General features: G+C 57.0%; 3 protein-coding genes across 3 annotated transcripts; 1 reads left to right on the forward strand and 2 right to left on the reverse strand.

Moving 5' to 3' along the window:
* Nucleotides 1-86: 86 nt before the first annotated feature.
* GGTG_01061 (hypothetical protein) lies at nucleotides 87-5,834 on the reverse strand. The gene is made up of 3 exons (XM_009218819.1): nucleotides 5,309-5,834; nucleotides 813-5,225; nucleotides 87-725 (listed from the first exon to the last, which is right to left on the reverse strand). The coding sequence occupies exons 1-3, from the start codon at nucleotides 5,741-5,743 to the stop codon at nucleotides 186-188; spliced, it is 5,388 nt and encodes a 1,795-aa protein (XP_009217083.1). The 5' UTR covers nucleotides 5,744-5,834; the 3' UTR covers nucleotides 87-185.
* Nucleotides 5,835-6,085: 251 nt separating this feature from the next.
* On the forward strand, nucleotides 6,086-9,886 carry GGTG_01062 (hypothetical protein). The gene is made up of 6 exons (XM_009218820.1): nucleotides 6,086-8,411; nucleotides 8,520-8,719; nucleotides 8,802-8,854; nucleotides 8,941-8,967; nucleotides 9,081-9,230; nucleotides 9,322-9,886. The coding sequence occupies exons 1-6, from the start codon at nucleotides 6,446-6,448 to the stop codon at nucleotides 9,578-9,580; spliced, it is 2,655 nt and encodes an 884-aa protein (XP_009217084.1). The 5' UTR covers nucleotides 6,086-6,445; the 3' UTR covers nucleotides 9,581-9,886.
* A 645-nt stretch (nucleotides 9,887-10,531) lies between these two features.
* GGTG_01063 (mitochondrial-processing peptidase subunit alpha) lies at nucleotides 10,532-12,396 on the reverse strand (the record flags this gene model as incomplete). The annotated part of the gene is made up of 2 exons (XM_009218821.1): nucleotides 10,532-12,136; nucleotides 12,250-12,396. The coding sequence occupies 2 exons, from the start codon at nucleotides 12,394-12,396 to the stop codon at nucleotides 10,532-10,534; spliced, it is 1,752 nt and encodes a 583-aa protein (XP_009217085.1).
* Between the last annotated feature and the right edge of the window lie 739 nt (nucleotides 12,397-13,135).

The raw sequence follows: 13,135 nt of genomic DNA on the forward strand, positions 1-13,135 counted from the left end.
CTCCCCTCGACCCCTTATCCACAGGAGAGATACCAGCGCTGCCACATGATTAGTTCAGCCCACTAGTCCGACACTAGCTCTCGCGCTGCTCTTGTAACCGTGTGATTATTTCGCATCTATGTACGGGCACCGCTTTGCCATGCCTGACCGGTCAGATGCCCAGGGTCCTTTGCCTTTATCGGCAACTACTCCTCGGCCTCCTGCTGCGCTGTCATCTCGGCCTTTCTTGCTTCCGCCGAGCTGGCCCACCCCTTTGCCTTGGCAGTGACCTTTTCCCGACTCTTCGCATCGCCGTTGGCCTCTTCCCACTTGGCCCATCGCTGGAACCACGCCTTGGCCTGCCGCGGCTTGAGGCCCTTGACCTTTGTGCCGCGCTCAAACACGTCCCGCACCACGTTGGCATCCTTGTCTGCTGCCGACGTCTCCAGATCCAGAAGCTGATTCCACAGATCGAATCGTTTGGGGTAGGTTGCTAGCAGGCCCTCGAACACGGTCCGCCCACGCTCAGGCTCGCCGCCTGCACACCTGAACTCGAGGGCCGCGAACTTGCTCGTCAGCGTCAGGTGCGCCCGGCTGTCTAGTGATTTGAGTGCCCGTGGGAGTAGAGCTCGCCCGCGCTCCGCAGAGCCTCCTAAAGTGTAGAGGAAGTGTGCATAGTTGAGCCACACGTCGGGTGACTTGCTGCCAAACTTCTTGACCATTGTCTGAAACAGCTCATCGACCTTCTATATCGCGGTGCATGCCATCAGCTGGTCAGTAAAACTTCAAAAGTACCTTGAAGGGAAAAAATGGAACCAAGAGGAAAGACTCACGTCGTTCTTGCCCGACTGGATGCAAATGCTCGTCAGCCGCTCGTAGACCTCCTGTTCGTCGTTGTACTGGCAGGCCCGCCTGAAGACCTCGTTGAGAGTCTCGTCGGTTCCGTATGCCACCTCGAGGTTGAGGTACGCGATCCAAACGTTGAGCTTTTCTGTCTCCTCGCGCACGTTGATGGTGTTGATGGCCCTCTCGGCGATCTCGCGCGCCTTGGACAGCTCGCTCACCTGCATCTGGAAAGCCACGTATGCAATCCAGAGCGAAGATGAGTTTGGCTGTCCGAGCAGGAGCCTTTCAAAATCGCTGGCGGCCTGCGGTCCCTTCGCGTCCAGGTCGCCTGTCCTATCCACCTCAACCTCCACCTTCTTCCGTTTCTTGCTCTTCTTGGCTACGGCGCCCGAGTCGTCCGCCTCGTTGACTGCCTCGTCCAGCCCGCCACCGGACCAGTCGAACCCGCCAGCGTCAAGCCCCGGCAGAGGGGCATCGCCGTCCTCGGCATCGGCCATGGATGTGTCGTCGCCTTCGTCGTCCGACCCATCTTCATCCAGAGACACACCCTCACCACCAGTGAAGAGGACAACGCTATCGGCGTCCTCCATGTCCTCGTCCTCGGAACCCGAGTCTCCGGAATCGTCAGAAGCAAGGTCTTCTTCATCGTCGTCGTCACCGTCCATGTCCTCGTCAGAATCGGCATCTTCAAAGTATGATGGCTTCAGGCCCAGCGTGATTTTCCTCTTTCCCGCGTCAACGCCCAGAACAATCGCCTTGACGCTGTCGCCCTCCTTGTACAATCTGGTCGCATCCTTGACGGGCTTGTCTGCCATCTCGGTCCTGTGGCAGAGGCCGCTGACGTTGGCCGACTTGTCTACCAGGATGAAGGCGCCAAAATCGGCAACCTTGCGCACCTTTCCGGTAACGACCTGTCCCTTCTTGAAGTCGGCAAACCCGGGCAGGGGCTTGTAGTCTTCGTCAACCGCCGAGGCCTTGAGGCTCATCTGCACCTGGCCGGTCGCGGGGTTGACTGCCAAGACTCGGCCCTTGACGAGCTGGTCCACCTGGAAATGGTCTTTCCACTCCTTCAGATATGCGTCCGAGAGGTCCGCAATCCGGACGAAGGCGTCCACGCCACCAAGAGTGACGAAAAGCCCCTTGTCTGACACGTTTTTGACAAAGCCGCGGATGATGCTGCCAACCTCGATCTGGGAGACGGCGGTGATCTCACGGTCCTTCACCGGAAGTGCCGAGTTCAGCACGCGTGATTCCCTGGCCGAGAGCCTGACCTTTTTATTGCTCCTGTCGACGCTGACGACGGCGACGCGGATGATGTCGTTTTTGGAATATCTGAGCGGGTTGGCTTGATCGTAGTCGTCGCTGAGGTCCACCATGTGCACTGGCCCGGACACAGAATCGCTGATCTGTATCAGGACTTGACGGTCGTTCACCTTGGTCACCCTAGCGTGCATCACCGTGTCCTTTTCCAGCTCGTCCCACGTCAGGCGTTCGTTGGGGCGCGCCGACCGCGCCGAGAGGTCAAGATGGCCGTTTTCCGACTTGACAGTTACCACCCTCGTGCGGAGGGCCGACCCGACGGGGAAGTGCTGCCGCAGGTCCTTGCTCAGGGAGCTGTCGTCTGACACCTCGGCCGCGCGGATTCTCCCGCGGACGGCAGGCGACAGGTTCACCCAAAGGCAGTTGCCATCGTTATTGTTCACAAACGAGAGCCAGTTGGAGTCTGGCTTGATATCCTCTAGCGCTAGTGGCTTGTAGCCGCGCGCAGTCTCACGAAGGCTACTCGGCTTGGCTGTGAGCTCCAGTACCGAGTGCGCGGTGCGGTGCGAGAAGGGTAGGAAGCGGTAGTTGCGTGCGTCATGAACGCCGATGACGCGCACGTCTATTATCTGGTTGGCGGCAAACTTTTGGAGCGGATCCTTGGGGTCCTCGATCTCGTCCCATGAGTCGAACACCTCAGAGACGTCAACACGCCCCTGGATGTTGTCGCCGAGAGACACGTTGAGTTGTGTCTTTTTGACCGAGGAAATCCTGGCCTTGGTGATCTTGCCCACAGTGATATCGTCCGTCGAGTTAATGGTGGGGTCAATGGCGTTGGCGATAGGCTTGGATGCCGACGATGGCTTGTCGGTCTTGCTTGGCGGTTCCGCATCGGGCATGGCGACCACTAAACGCTTGTCGTCGACCGAGTGCACCTTGACGAGGATGGGTTGACTCAAACGGAGGCCGAAGCCCTCCTGCGCTTGCATTCCCGCAGTCATCAGTGATCGTGGCAGCAGGGCAGTGAGGTTGCCGGCAAACTGCACGAATACGGCGGTAGCTGTGATGTTCCGGATAAATCCCTGGACCAGTGACCCAACCTTGGCGTCCTGCAGCGCGGTGAGTAGCCGCCCGTCCTTGCTTGCCTTGACAAGGCTAGGCTTCAGCGACAATACGACAGCCCGCCGGTCCTCATCTTTCTCAAGCACCACCAAGCCATCGAGGGTCTGACCAACACGTATCTTGTTCAGTGCCGACTGGTTCTTGGAGGCTGACTTGTCAGTCATGTGGCTGCATCGCAGCACCGCCTTGAGCAAGCTGCCAACGAGCTCTAAGGAGATCTCGTCCTCGGACTTCTGCGCGACCTTTGCGGAAACCAGCTGGCCGAGCTTAAGCGCCTGTAGGGCCAGCCGCTTCTCCATACCAAAAGCCGCAGGGTCCTTGCACGAGACGATGAGGCGGTGGGCGGCAGGGTCAACCTCGACCACGTGGACATTTACAACCTGGCCAACGCGAAAGTGCTCGTTGGGGTCCCGGATGTACGCCTCGCTCATCTCCGAAATGGGCATGAAACCTCTCAGAGCCCCGTAGAACTGCACAAAGGCCCCGATGGGCATGATCTTGACGATGGTGCCGGGAAACTGCTGTCCGACGGAAACCTCGTCAAAGGCCTTGATCGGTTTCGTCTCGGAGTTGAGCAGCGTCTTCTTCAGTGTCAGACGCAGCTGGTGCTTGGCGGAGTCGGCGGATAGCACTCGAGCCTTGACTTTGAGCCCCTCCTTGAACTTCTTCTCGGGGTGCTGCAGTCGCACGTCGGCCAGGTGCATCTCTGGAACGAATCCCGTGATTCCCTCGGCGAGTCGGACGATCAGACCACTCACTCCATCCTCCTTCACGACCAACTTCTCGATCGTGACAGTGACGACATCACCGACCGGCACATCCTCGATACGTAGATACGGCCGTTCAAGCACGCTCTTCTCGAGAGACACGAGGAATACGCCATCTAGGGCGCTGTAGCCAATCACTCTGCTGCGGTGGGTTGAGCCGGTCTTGTAAGGGCCGCTGGATTCGTACAGGGCATCGACCTTCCCATCCTTGACCCGAGAGATGTGCACGAAGCCGGGGACACCTTCAACGCCGACATCAACGAAGAGCCCAATGCCCGGCTCCACCTTGCGCACAACGCACTCCTCCACCATGGAGGAACTTGGAAGAATTGTCAGGGGGTGGGCGTCTTCCTTTCCTTGGACAGCGACGAGTTTTGGCTTGAGACCGGTGACATGGGGAAGCAAGCTGATGCCAAGTTTCGGACTGTCTGCAGCGGGGAAGGTGCATATTATCCTGGCCTTGATCTTGGATCCCACTTTGTAGGTTTTCTCCAAGTCCAGTCCGTCGGGACCGCACCCAGAATGGATGACGTCGGCGGTGACATCGAGGTGACCAATGACCTTGCCGGCGAGGCTCCTCGAAGACACATCGGACACTAGTACCTCGACGGCGGTACCTGGTAGGAACGTGTTGATAGTCTTCGCGCTGGCCGGGTAGAGTTTGAGGTTGCCGAGGTTGCTTGAGAGCAGCGAGAGCCGAGAAACCGTCCCGCTGGCACGCCTCCCGGAGACAAGAAACATATGGACACAGCCTGGTACCAGGCGGGTTGAGGGGATGTTGGAGTCCACCTCCTTTTTGGGCAGAAAGCCGCGGAGTTGGGAGTCCTGGATGCCGAGCGAGACAACATAACCGTGGTCTTCAACGCTAAGAATAGAGCCTGCCACAGTGCTGTTTTCGACGATATCAGACTCGCCAAGGCCCAAGTTTGCGAGTTCTGGATAGAGTGAAAGTTCGATGCGGCGCTTGGCCTTGGCTGATGCCGAGCCAGAATCATCAACGGTCGAGGTTACATAGGCACGGACAAACTGGCCGACTGAAAAGAGCGCTGTAAGGTCGCTGTCCCCCCCGTCGTCGGCGTCGTCCTGCTCCTCTTCGCTAGTCGCGGCATCGGACTCGAGCTTTTTGGTGAGGTGCTCCGAAACAGCTGTAATAGGTACGTGGCCAACGAGGTTGTTGGGAAGAGACAGCTCCAGCTCGAGGGGGCCGATCTTGCTAACCTGCCCGAGGACGAGCGATCCCTTGACGAGTCTCTGTTTGTAGGGTCAGCCAGGGTCCAAATGAACGGGGTGTCAACACAGGGCTGGGAGAAAGGGGCGGCCGGAGTCGTGCGCACCTTGAAATTCAAGCTCTCCACCTTTACAGCGTCCGGGTCCTTCGCCGTATATGAGGTCGCGCCCGCTTTGGGCTTTGTCGTTTTTATCTTTTTCTTGGTGGGCTGGCCGGGCTTGCGCGCCTGGGCACCGGACTCTTGCTCGAACAGCACATCCTTCTTGGCCTGGATCTGGATCTGCTTGTGCTCGAGCGGGGAGAGGACACTGCCGCCACCCCGAGGGAACATGGGCTCGTCCTCCTTGAGGCGGGAGATAACGGGTGGCGCGTTGGCATGGCTGGTGGTTTTATCGTCCTGGGCCGGCGCCGTCTTGTCTTTGGAATTGGAAGCCGCCTGCGACTTGGCGCGTTTAGACGGGGGCTCGCCCGAGACCCTCTTGGCTGGTGTTGCCTGGGAAGACCTGTTCTCAGGCGCATCTTTGCGCTTTAAGGAGGCCATATTGGCGACAATTCAGCTCGGCTTTGACCACAGCCAGTCTTGTTCAATGGCCGATTCAAGAGGGTCCCTGAGAACTTTGGTCGCAGAGCTCTCAGCGGCGACAGAAAAAAAAATATTAGCGGGGCACCCTTGACCGCGGAAGGCCTAGGCTGGCGATAAGATAACGCCAGCGGGAACGGTACGGGCCCACAGATCCACATTAGCGATGCGACCCACCAGCTCACATGCAATTGGACTAATTGCCAGTGGGCCACCTCAGCTCCGACAGCGTGTGAGCACTGAGCTTAGTGCGGATACGCGGGGGGAGGTCGCTGGCAGGGGCCGAGGTTTGGGCTCGATGACGCTGACCATCAACCACGCGCACCGGTTAGCGCGGGCAGCCAGCAAGCTCCTTCGCTTGAATTCCCCAACGCCAGCACATCGACTGGCCCGAGGCTGGAACGTAGGCTCGCAGGCAGCTCTTTATTCAACGGCGCTCCATTCCGGCCATCCAGACTCTTTCTTAATGCAGCAACAAACGTACTACCCCCAGCACGTCGGGTCCCTTAAATCCACGCACGTCAGGGAAGACAGGCAGGCGCAAATCCAGCCCAGTCCCACCACTCTGGCAATGACGACACCTTGAGCTTTCACTACTAAGCCTGGGCGCACAGCGGCGTCACAGCTGAGGTTCTCCAACTCCGTTTCCATCCGCCGACCGACATGTTCGCACTCTCGCTCGTCATGGGCCCCCGGAAGCGAGCGCGGCCGAACCCCAGTGATGGTGCCGGCGCATCAAGCACGATCAGCCTCCCCCTTCCTCGGCCAGATCCAGAAGACACGCACGCGCGACTACTGCCCGGGCCCGAGGCGGCCGCATCGTCTCCAAACCTTCCGATACCCTCGGCACCAACGCAGAAGCCAGCAATGGAAGCGCAGGCGTCCGACAAACGCTCTTCCATCAACAGCGATGCGTCGCAGCCCATGCCCAAGCAAGTGAAAAAGACAAAGAGCTGGTATGGCTCCTGGCCGCGCGCCCCGCGAGCCAAGGCAGCCCCGTCGACGCAGGTCGCCCGAGAGTCTATACTTGGGGGTACGTTGAAGCCCGACATAACACTCGACTTGTCTCGCTATGATGCCAAGAAAGTCTCTGCAGACGCTGCCGGTGACGCTGCCGCCGATCATGGCGGCGTTGCCATAACTTCGACGCTTCCACACATCGAGGAAAACGGGCCAGCTGGAACCCATGCAAACGCCCCTTCAGAGACCGCCGCTGCCGTCACTCCGAGCCGCGAACCTTCCAGCACCACCGGGGGGCCGGTCGCAAAAGCCCCATCACCTACCGACCAAGAAACCCCACGCGCTTCTCAGGCCACTACTGCTGAGCTCCCACAGCAGCCGGTGACATCTTCTGGATGGCTTGGCTGGTTGGGCAGGCCAACCGTAACGGATGTCTCAGTTTCGCTAGAGCCCGCAACGCCAGAGCCTAATAAGCCCGATACTTTGTTAGAACAAGAACAGGCCAAGGATGAGCATGCTGCCCCTAAAACCGGTGATGCGCAGGAAGCGTCAGCGAGCTTGGGCGATGTAGTGCCCTCGGCTTCCCAATCGCTCCCAGAGCCCACTGGCTCGTCGTGGTTTGGATTTTGGCCGGCTCGGACGCTTACCAAACAGCCAGACCCAACTGATGAACGAGATATCGCCAACAAGGACGACGGGCCAACGCCACAACTTGCAGTCGACGCAGAGCCAGCAAAAGGGCAAGAAGACGTGGCCATTCCAGATGCACCAGTGACTTCACCACAGGCGCAACCTGCCGGGTCTACTTGGGCTTTTTGGTCCAGAGACACCAAGAGTAAGCCCGGAACTGCAGACACCTCGGCTCGTGAGCCTGGAGAGATTGCCGTGATGGGGCAGGGCTCGGAAGCTCATCCTCAGCCAGCAAGCAATGCCGAGGTCAAGATCACCACACCTATTGTAAAAGAACCAATGCCTGTAACTCATACCAAGGACGCGGGCAAGAAGCCCAAGAGACTTCGACCCCAGTCCATGGATATTGATGAGCCCGGAGCTCGACCTAGTACACCAGCCTCGACTTCCTCGGTGGCAGCAGACTCGGCCAGTATCAGATCGGCTACGCAGACCCCTGACAGTACCGCCAAGAACTCTGGCGCAAACCTCTTGCTTCCGTCGTTTAGGTCGACGTACCGAATGAAGGGAAACCCGTCCATCCTACGCCAAATTACGCAGTTCCTTCTCCGCACTCAACAACCACCGCCGCTTAACCACGTCTTCCTTGCCCGAGAGCCGCCAAAGATCAAAAAGGCGCTTGCCATCGGCGTGCATGGTTTATTCCCAGCTACCTACCTGCGGCCCATGATAGGGCAGCCCACTGGCACATCAATCAAATTTGCCAATCATTGCGCTGACAGCATCCGGCGGTGGGCTGATAGCCACGGGTGTGAGGGGTGCGAGATAGAAAAGGTGGCGCTGGAGGGTGAAGGCAAGATCGGAGACCGGGTCGAGAACCTTTGGAAGCTTCTCCTGAACTGGATCGACCTCATCCGACAGGCAGATCTTATCATGGTTGCTTGCCATTCCCAGGGAGTCCCCGTCGGCGTCATGCTGGTCGCTAAGCTCATTGAGCTCGGAATCGTTACGACATCGAGGATTGGCATTTGCGCAATGGGTAAGCATAAGTCTGCTCTGCTTTACGTCTCACTGGCCGACTCTCCACTACCGTCCCATTCACTACGCATACCTCTTTGCTTAAAACTAACACCCGACACAACCACAGCGGGTGTATCTCTTGGGCCCTTTCCGAGCTACCAGTCGGGGATGGGCATGCTCATGGGGTCCGCTGCCGAGCTATGGGAATTTGCAAATCCCGAAAGCGAAGTGTCGAGGCGCCTAGAGGCGTCGCTCAGAGCCGTACTAGCTCATGGAGCGCGGGTTACGTACATTGGGAGCATGGACGACCAGGTCGTGCCTCTTGAGGTGGGTGATCATATCTCCCCCGCGATATCGTGCGCTTTTTTTTTTTTCTTTTCTTCTTTTTCACTAACAACCGAGTCTCCAGTCTGCCCTCTACTCGTCGGCGAGCCACCCACTTCTCTATAGGGCAGTTTTTGTGTAAGCTTCCTCTTCCGTTCCTGTGAAGACTCGGGTATCAACAAGGATCATATCGCCCGTGCATTCTAACATCTCGACTTCCTCAGTGACGCTAGGGTGCATGCTCCAGACTTGTAAGAACCAATTTCAAGCCCAAACCCCATATGCCTTGGGTTACAGCCATACATGGGCGCTGCTCTCTTCTCGGTCCAATGTCATGAACTGTCGCTGATACTTGAACCTGCAGCATTGCCCACCTGGTCGGGTTTGCGCTCAAGCTACGCAATATGGGGATTTCCGACCATGGGCTTATCCGGGAGCTGAGTGTACCACTCGCTGGGTCACTGTACTCGGGTGCCGGCCATTCTACCCTGTACGATGACCCACAGGTCTACGAGTAAGTCCACCATAGCCGCCCACATACAAGTGCATGGCCGCCCAAACCTGTCCGTTTCTGACGTTGGGCATGGTCTGCCTCACACGCGCAGCCTTGCCATATCGCACGCCCTCGAGACCAGCGACGTTGGCCGAGTGCCTTGCGAGATCCGAAGACATGAGGGCATCACCAACCCCAATCCGTACCACCTGCCATGGATTATGCGTGGGCTGCTGGAGGAAGACCTCGCCAGGACAGAGCTCTCGTCCGAGGTCGCGGAGCTTCTGGCGCAGTTCGACAACTGGAAGCCCGTCACCAAGCCCCTGAAGGACGTCAAGTACAGGCTGGAAGCGGTCCGGTCCAAGTTGTAGACGGATAGACGGTCTCGTTACTTTGAAGACATTCGTACATTACCTGGCGAACCGCGTAAAGTTGCATTTGGTGGGAGGGTCTACGGCGTTCTTCATACATTCTTTGTTTCTTTGCGTTTTCGTTTTTCATCTCAAGCAGCCTTTTGTTACTGGGGAGAGAGCATGGCGACAAGGTTCGCTTCTAGACGGTATGAGATATGGGATCCGGCTTCATCAACAAAATGATAATCGATGTACCCGTCTACGCCCACCACAAAAAAATACGACAGGCAGTCTTACAGGAGGTCCCAAAGATTGAGTGAAATTGTTGGTGCCGTAAGCTTTTCTATTCTTATTTTTTTCCTCTTCTCGTTCCTATTGTTATTCCTGTTTTTACTCTTATTTTTATTCGTATTTTCAAGTTTCTTTTTTATTTTTGGTTCCGTAACTAATCCTCATCCTATTCCTCAAATGAACTGCGTTTTTCTTTTTGTGGTGGGCGCGCCGTTGCATTATCCAAGACTTTGACTTTGGTACATTCTCACACATCGCACACGTGTCTGTTCTGTCCAGCCTCAAGCCATAGAAACCGTCATGCGCGTGAGCAGGCTGTAGACGAGGTCTAACGATATCTTGCATGCCATCTCTAGATTTATATTTATGCGACAATAGACCCATATACCAATGATCCAAGTAGGTATATGTGGACCTTTAATACACATGCTTTCTGCATGACGTTGATACACATTTGTAGTTATACACGTCCCGAGGGCATTGCAGTCGTCCGGAGATGAGGAACCAAAGCGGCTAGAAGATCACCAAGGGATGCGCTCTACGATGAACATGGCATTGCTCGGTGACCATCAGGCACAAAGGATGCCAGTTGGGATGTGATACCGCCATATTGATTTTGGCAAGTAAGCACTCGGAGCTGAAGACTCGGTGCATTGCCGCCTTCAGTCGGCGTCAACTTCAGCGCTTTCCAATGTGCCACTGATAGATGGTGTTCTGGATCTCGTCCCAGGTCATCTGCTTTGTGGTGATGCCGGCCACCGAAGCCTCTTGGAGAACAACAGTGGGGGCGCCGCTGCCCTTGCCCGGGTTCTCGACCAGGCCGCCGACTATTCGGCGGGCAACGGCGCGCAGGTCGTCAACGGTAAGGGCATTGATGCGCCGCGTCATCTCGTGTACGGGCACTTTGCGGCCATGAACCTGGACCTGGCGCCCGAGGTCCTCGAGCTCGATCATGCGACTTTCGAGATTCATGAGGAGGCTGGACCTGAGCTGATTCTTTGCACGCTCAACTTCCACCTTGCCCAGGGAGTGAAAGCCCGAGTCGAGAGTCAAGGCGCGGAGCTCACGGCAAATGACCTCGAGCATCTTGCCGGTGCGGCCGGGGTAGCACGAGGCCGCAACGCCAAAGAGTCCCGAGTCTGTGTAGGAATGGTTGAAGGCGACACACGACTCGACCCAACCGTGCTGGTTGAGAACGTTGGTGTAGAGCCGCGAGTACATACCCTTGCCCGGACCGCCAGCAGAGAAGGATCCACCACCTCCCAGAAGGGTCTGCAAACAGGCCAGGGCGTAGATGTCGTCATCTAGAATCGGAAGGCCCTCGAGGGCTAGCTGAATGTGCGTAAAGGTCGGCAGATTTGGGTTTAGGGGCGGCGGTTGGGGGGCAAGAGAGAGAAATCCGCCGGTGTAGTGGGACGGAGAATGAGATAAGGGGGCGATAGGATTGGTTCCAAGCGCAGACGGCGTAGTGACGGAAGCATTATGGGGAGCCGAGGTAGATAGGCTTTTGAAGAAAGGTATTTTAGAAAGAAGACCAGACGGTGGTGGCGAGTGCGGCGACATGGTCGAGGACCCATGAGCCTGCTGCTGCTGTTGCTGCTGGATAGAGACAGAATCGGTTGGGCTTTCGGGCTGGGGAATGGATGAGCCCTTCATGTCGCCAAAGTACTGGGTTGTCAGATTTACGGCGTCAGCATGTGGGATGCCAGCAAATGCGACAACCATCCTCTCGGGACGGTAGAAGGCGTCCCTGTAGGCCATAATGACATGGCGATCGATGGCATCAAGGCGCTCCTGGGGACACAATAAAGGGTTGCCGAGGGTGTTATCCTTGAAAGCCGCAGTGTGGACAAGCTCGGGCAGGATTAGGTCAGGCTTGGACCATATCTCGTTGACCTCGTAGGTCGCCGTCTCAAGCTGCTGTGAGATCTCGGCGTCGGTGAGCTTCGGGTCGCGGATGGTGTCGGCCAACAGGCCGATGGTGGTGGGTATGGCGGTATTAAATGTGGCAGCTTGATACATCATGGACTCGCGCGACGAGGCGCATTGGATATTGCCGCCGAGCTGCTCGACCTGCTCCAACATTTCGTCGGCCGTGTGCTTGCTCGTCGACTTGAAAGCCAGGCGATCCATGATGTGGCTGGCGCCGCGCAGGTAGTCCGTCTCATAGCGCGACCCTGCATCGATGTAGATTCCCACACCCGAGAAAGCCCCTGGCAGCGCCTCGGAGGCGACGCGGATGCCATTGGGGAGCGTTGTGACATTATCCAATTCTGTTGGCTCCTACACGGACACGTTGTGTTAGCAAGGGCCCTGGGACATTGGGGGTAGTTGCGGGACTCTGGGGCAGTGGCGAGGGCTTGCGACAGAGCGCGCTGCCATGGGCTGTGACGCACCAGGGCTTGTGGGGGAGGGGCGACAGCTGCGAATGCCCGGACTGTAGTTTTCCTGGGGACGGCATGTGGATGCCTCCAAGACGCAGCGGGGGAGCGCAGGTGTGGCCTGGCCAGGCCAGACAGTCTAGCGGAGCACGAACGCAGCATGACGTGTAGTCGTTTAGGTAGGTGGCAGGCAGGTGGGTGGTAGGGGGCTATAGAAAAGCTGGACAAGAGCCGGGCATGGAGGGCCCGCCAAAGCCGCGATCTCTCTCGCTGGCGGGGATGGCGAGAGCTTCGGCACCTGAATCGGAGCGGGGCAGGTCAGGCGGACGACAATGGCAGAGCAATGCTGTTTCGCATGGATCGCAAGTTCGGTCGAGCTTGACAAGGACGTCGAGCGAGGTGAGGCCGTGGAGCAGATTCGACGAGATGGATCGATGTCTCCGGTGTGTCGATGAGAAGTTGTGTCACTGATGGGCGGGAACGCCGTGCAGACGGCTGTTATCGATAAAGATTTTTTCTCCGAGCAAGTTGGGTAACCTACGGAGGTGTGAGGGTTAAATAATCTACAGTGGGAGGTCACTCGTGAAGCGAGGGCAGGGGCCAGGGGTATGCACTAGTCAATCGATTAAAACGCGTGTGGGCGGATTCGAATTGGTGCTGCGATTGATGTTGAAAAAGAAATGTAGGCTAGGCCTTATTCGGTAGGGGCTGAACATGGGGTGCTCTTGGCGCTACCTCGAAAATGGCGATTTTTTTCGCCTCCTATCTCCGCACGCAATTGTCAATTTTAAAGAAAGTAGTAAATACGTAGAGTATAATTAAATATAATGAGATATAAATATTTATATATACTTTTTTTTAAAAAAATTAGGTTAATTTTATTTATTGTCATATACTATTG

This window comes from Gaeumannomyces tritici, assembly GCF_000145635.1.
Source record: "Gaeumannomyces tritici R3-111a-1 unplaced genomic scaffold supercont2.1, whole genome shotgun sequence".
Classification (NCBI taxonomy): Eukaryota; Fungi; Ascomycota; class Sordariomycetes; order Magnaporthales; family Magnaporthaceae; genus Gaeumannomyces; species Gaeumannomyces tritici.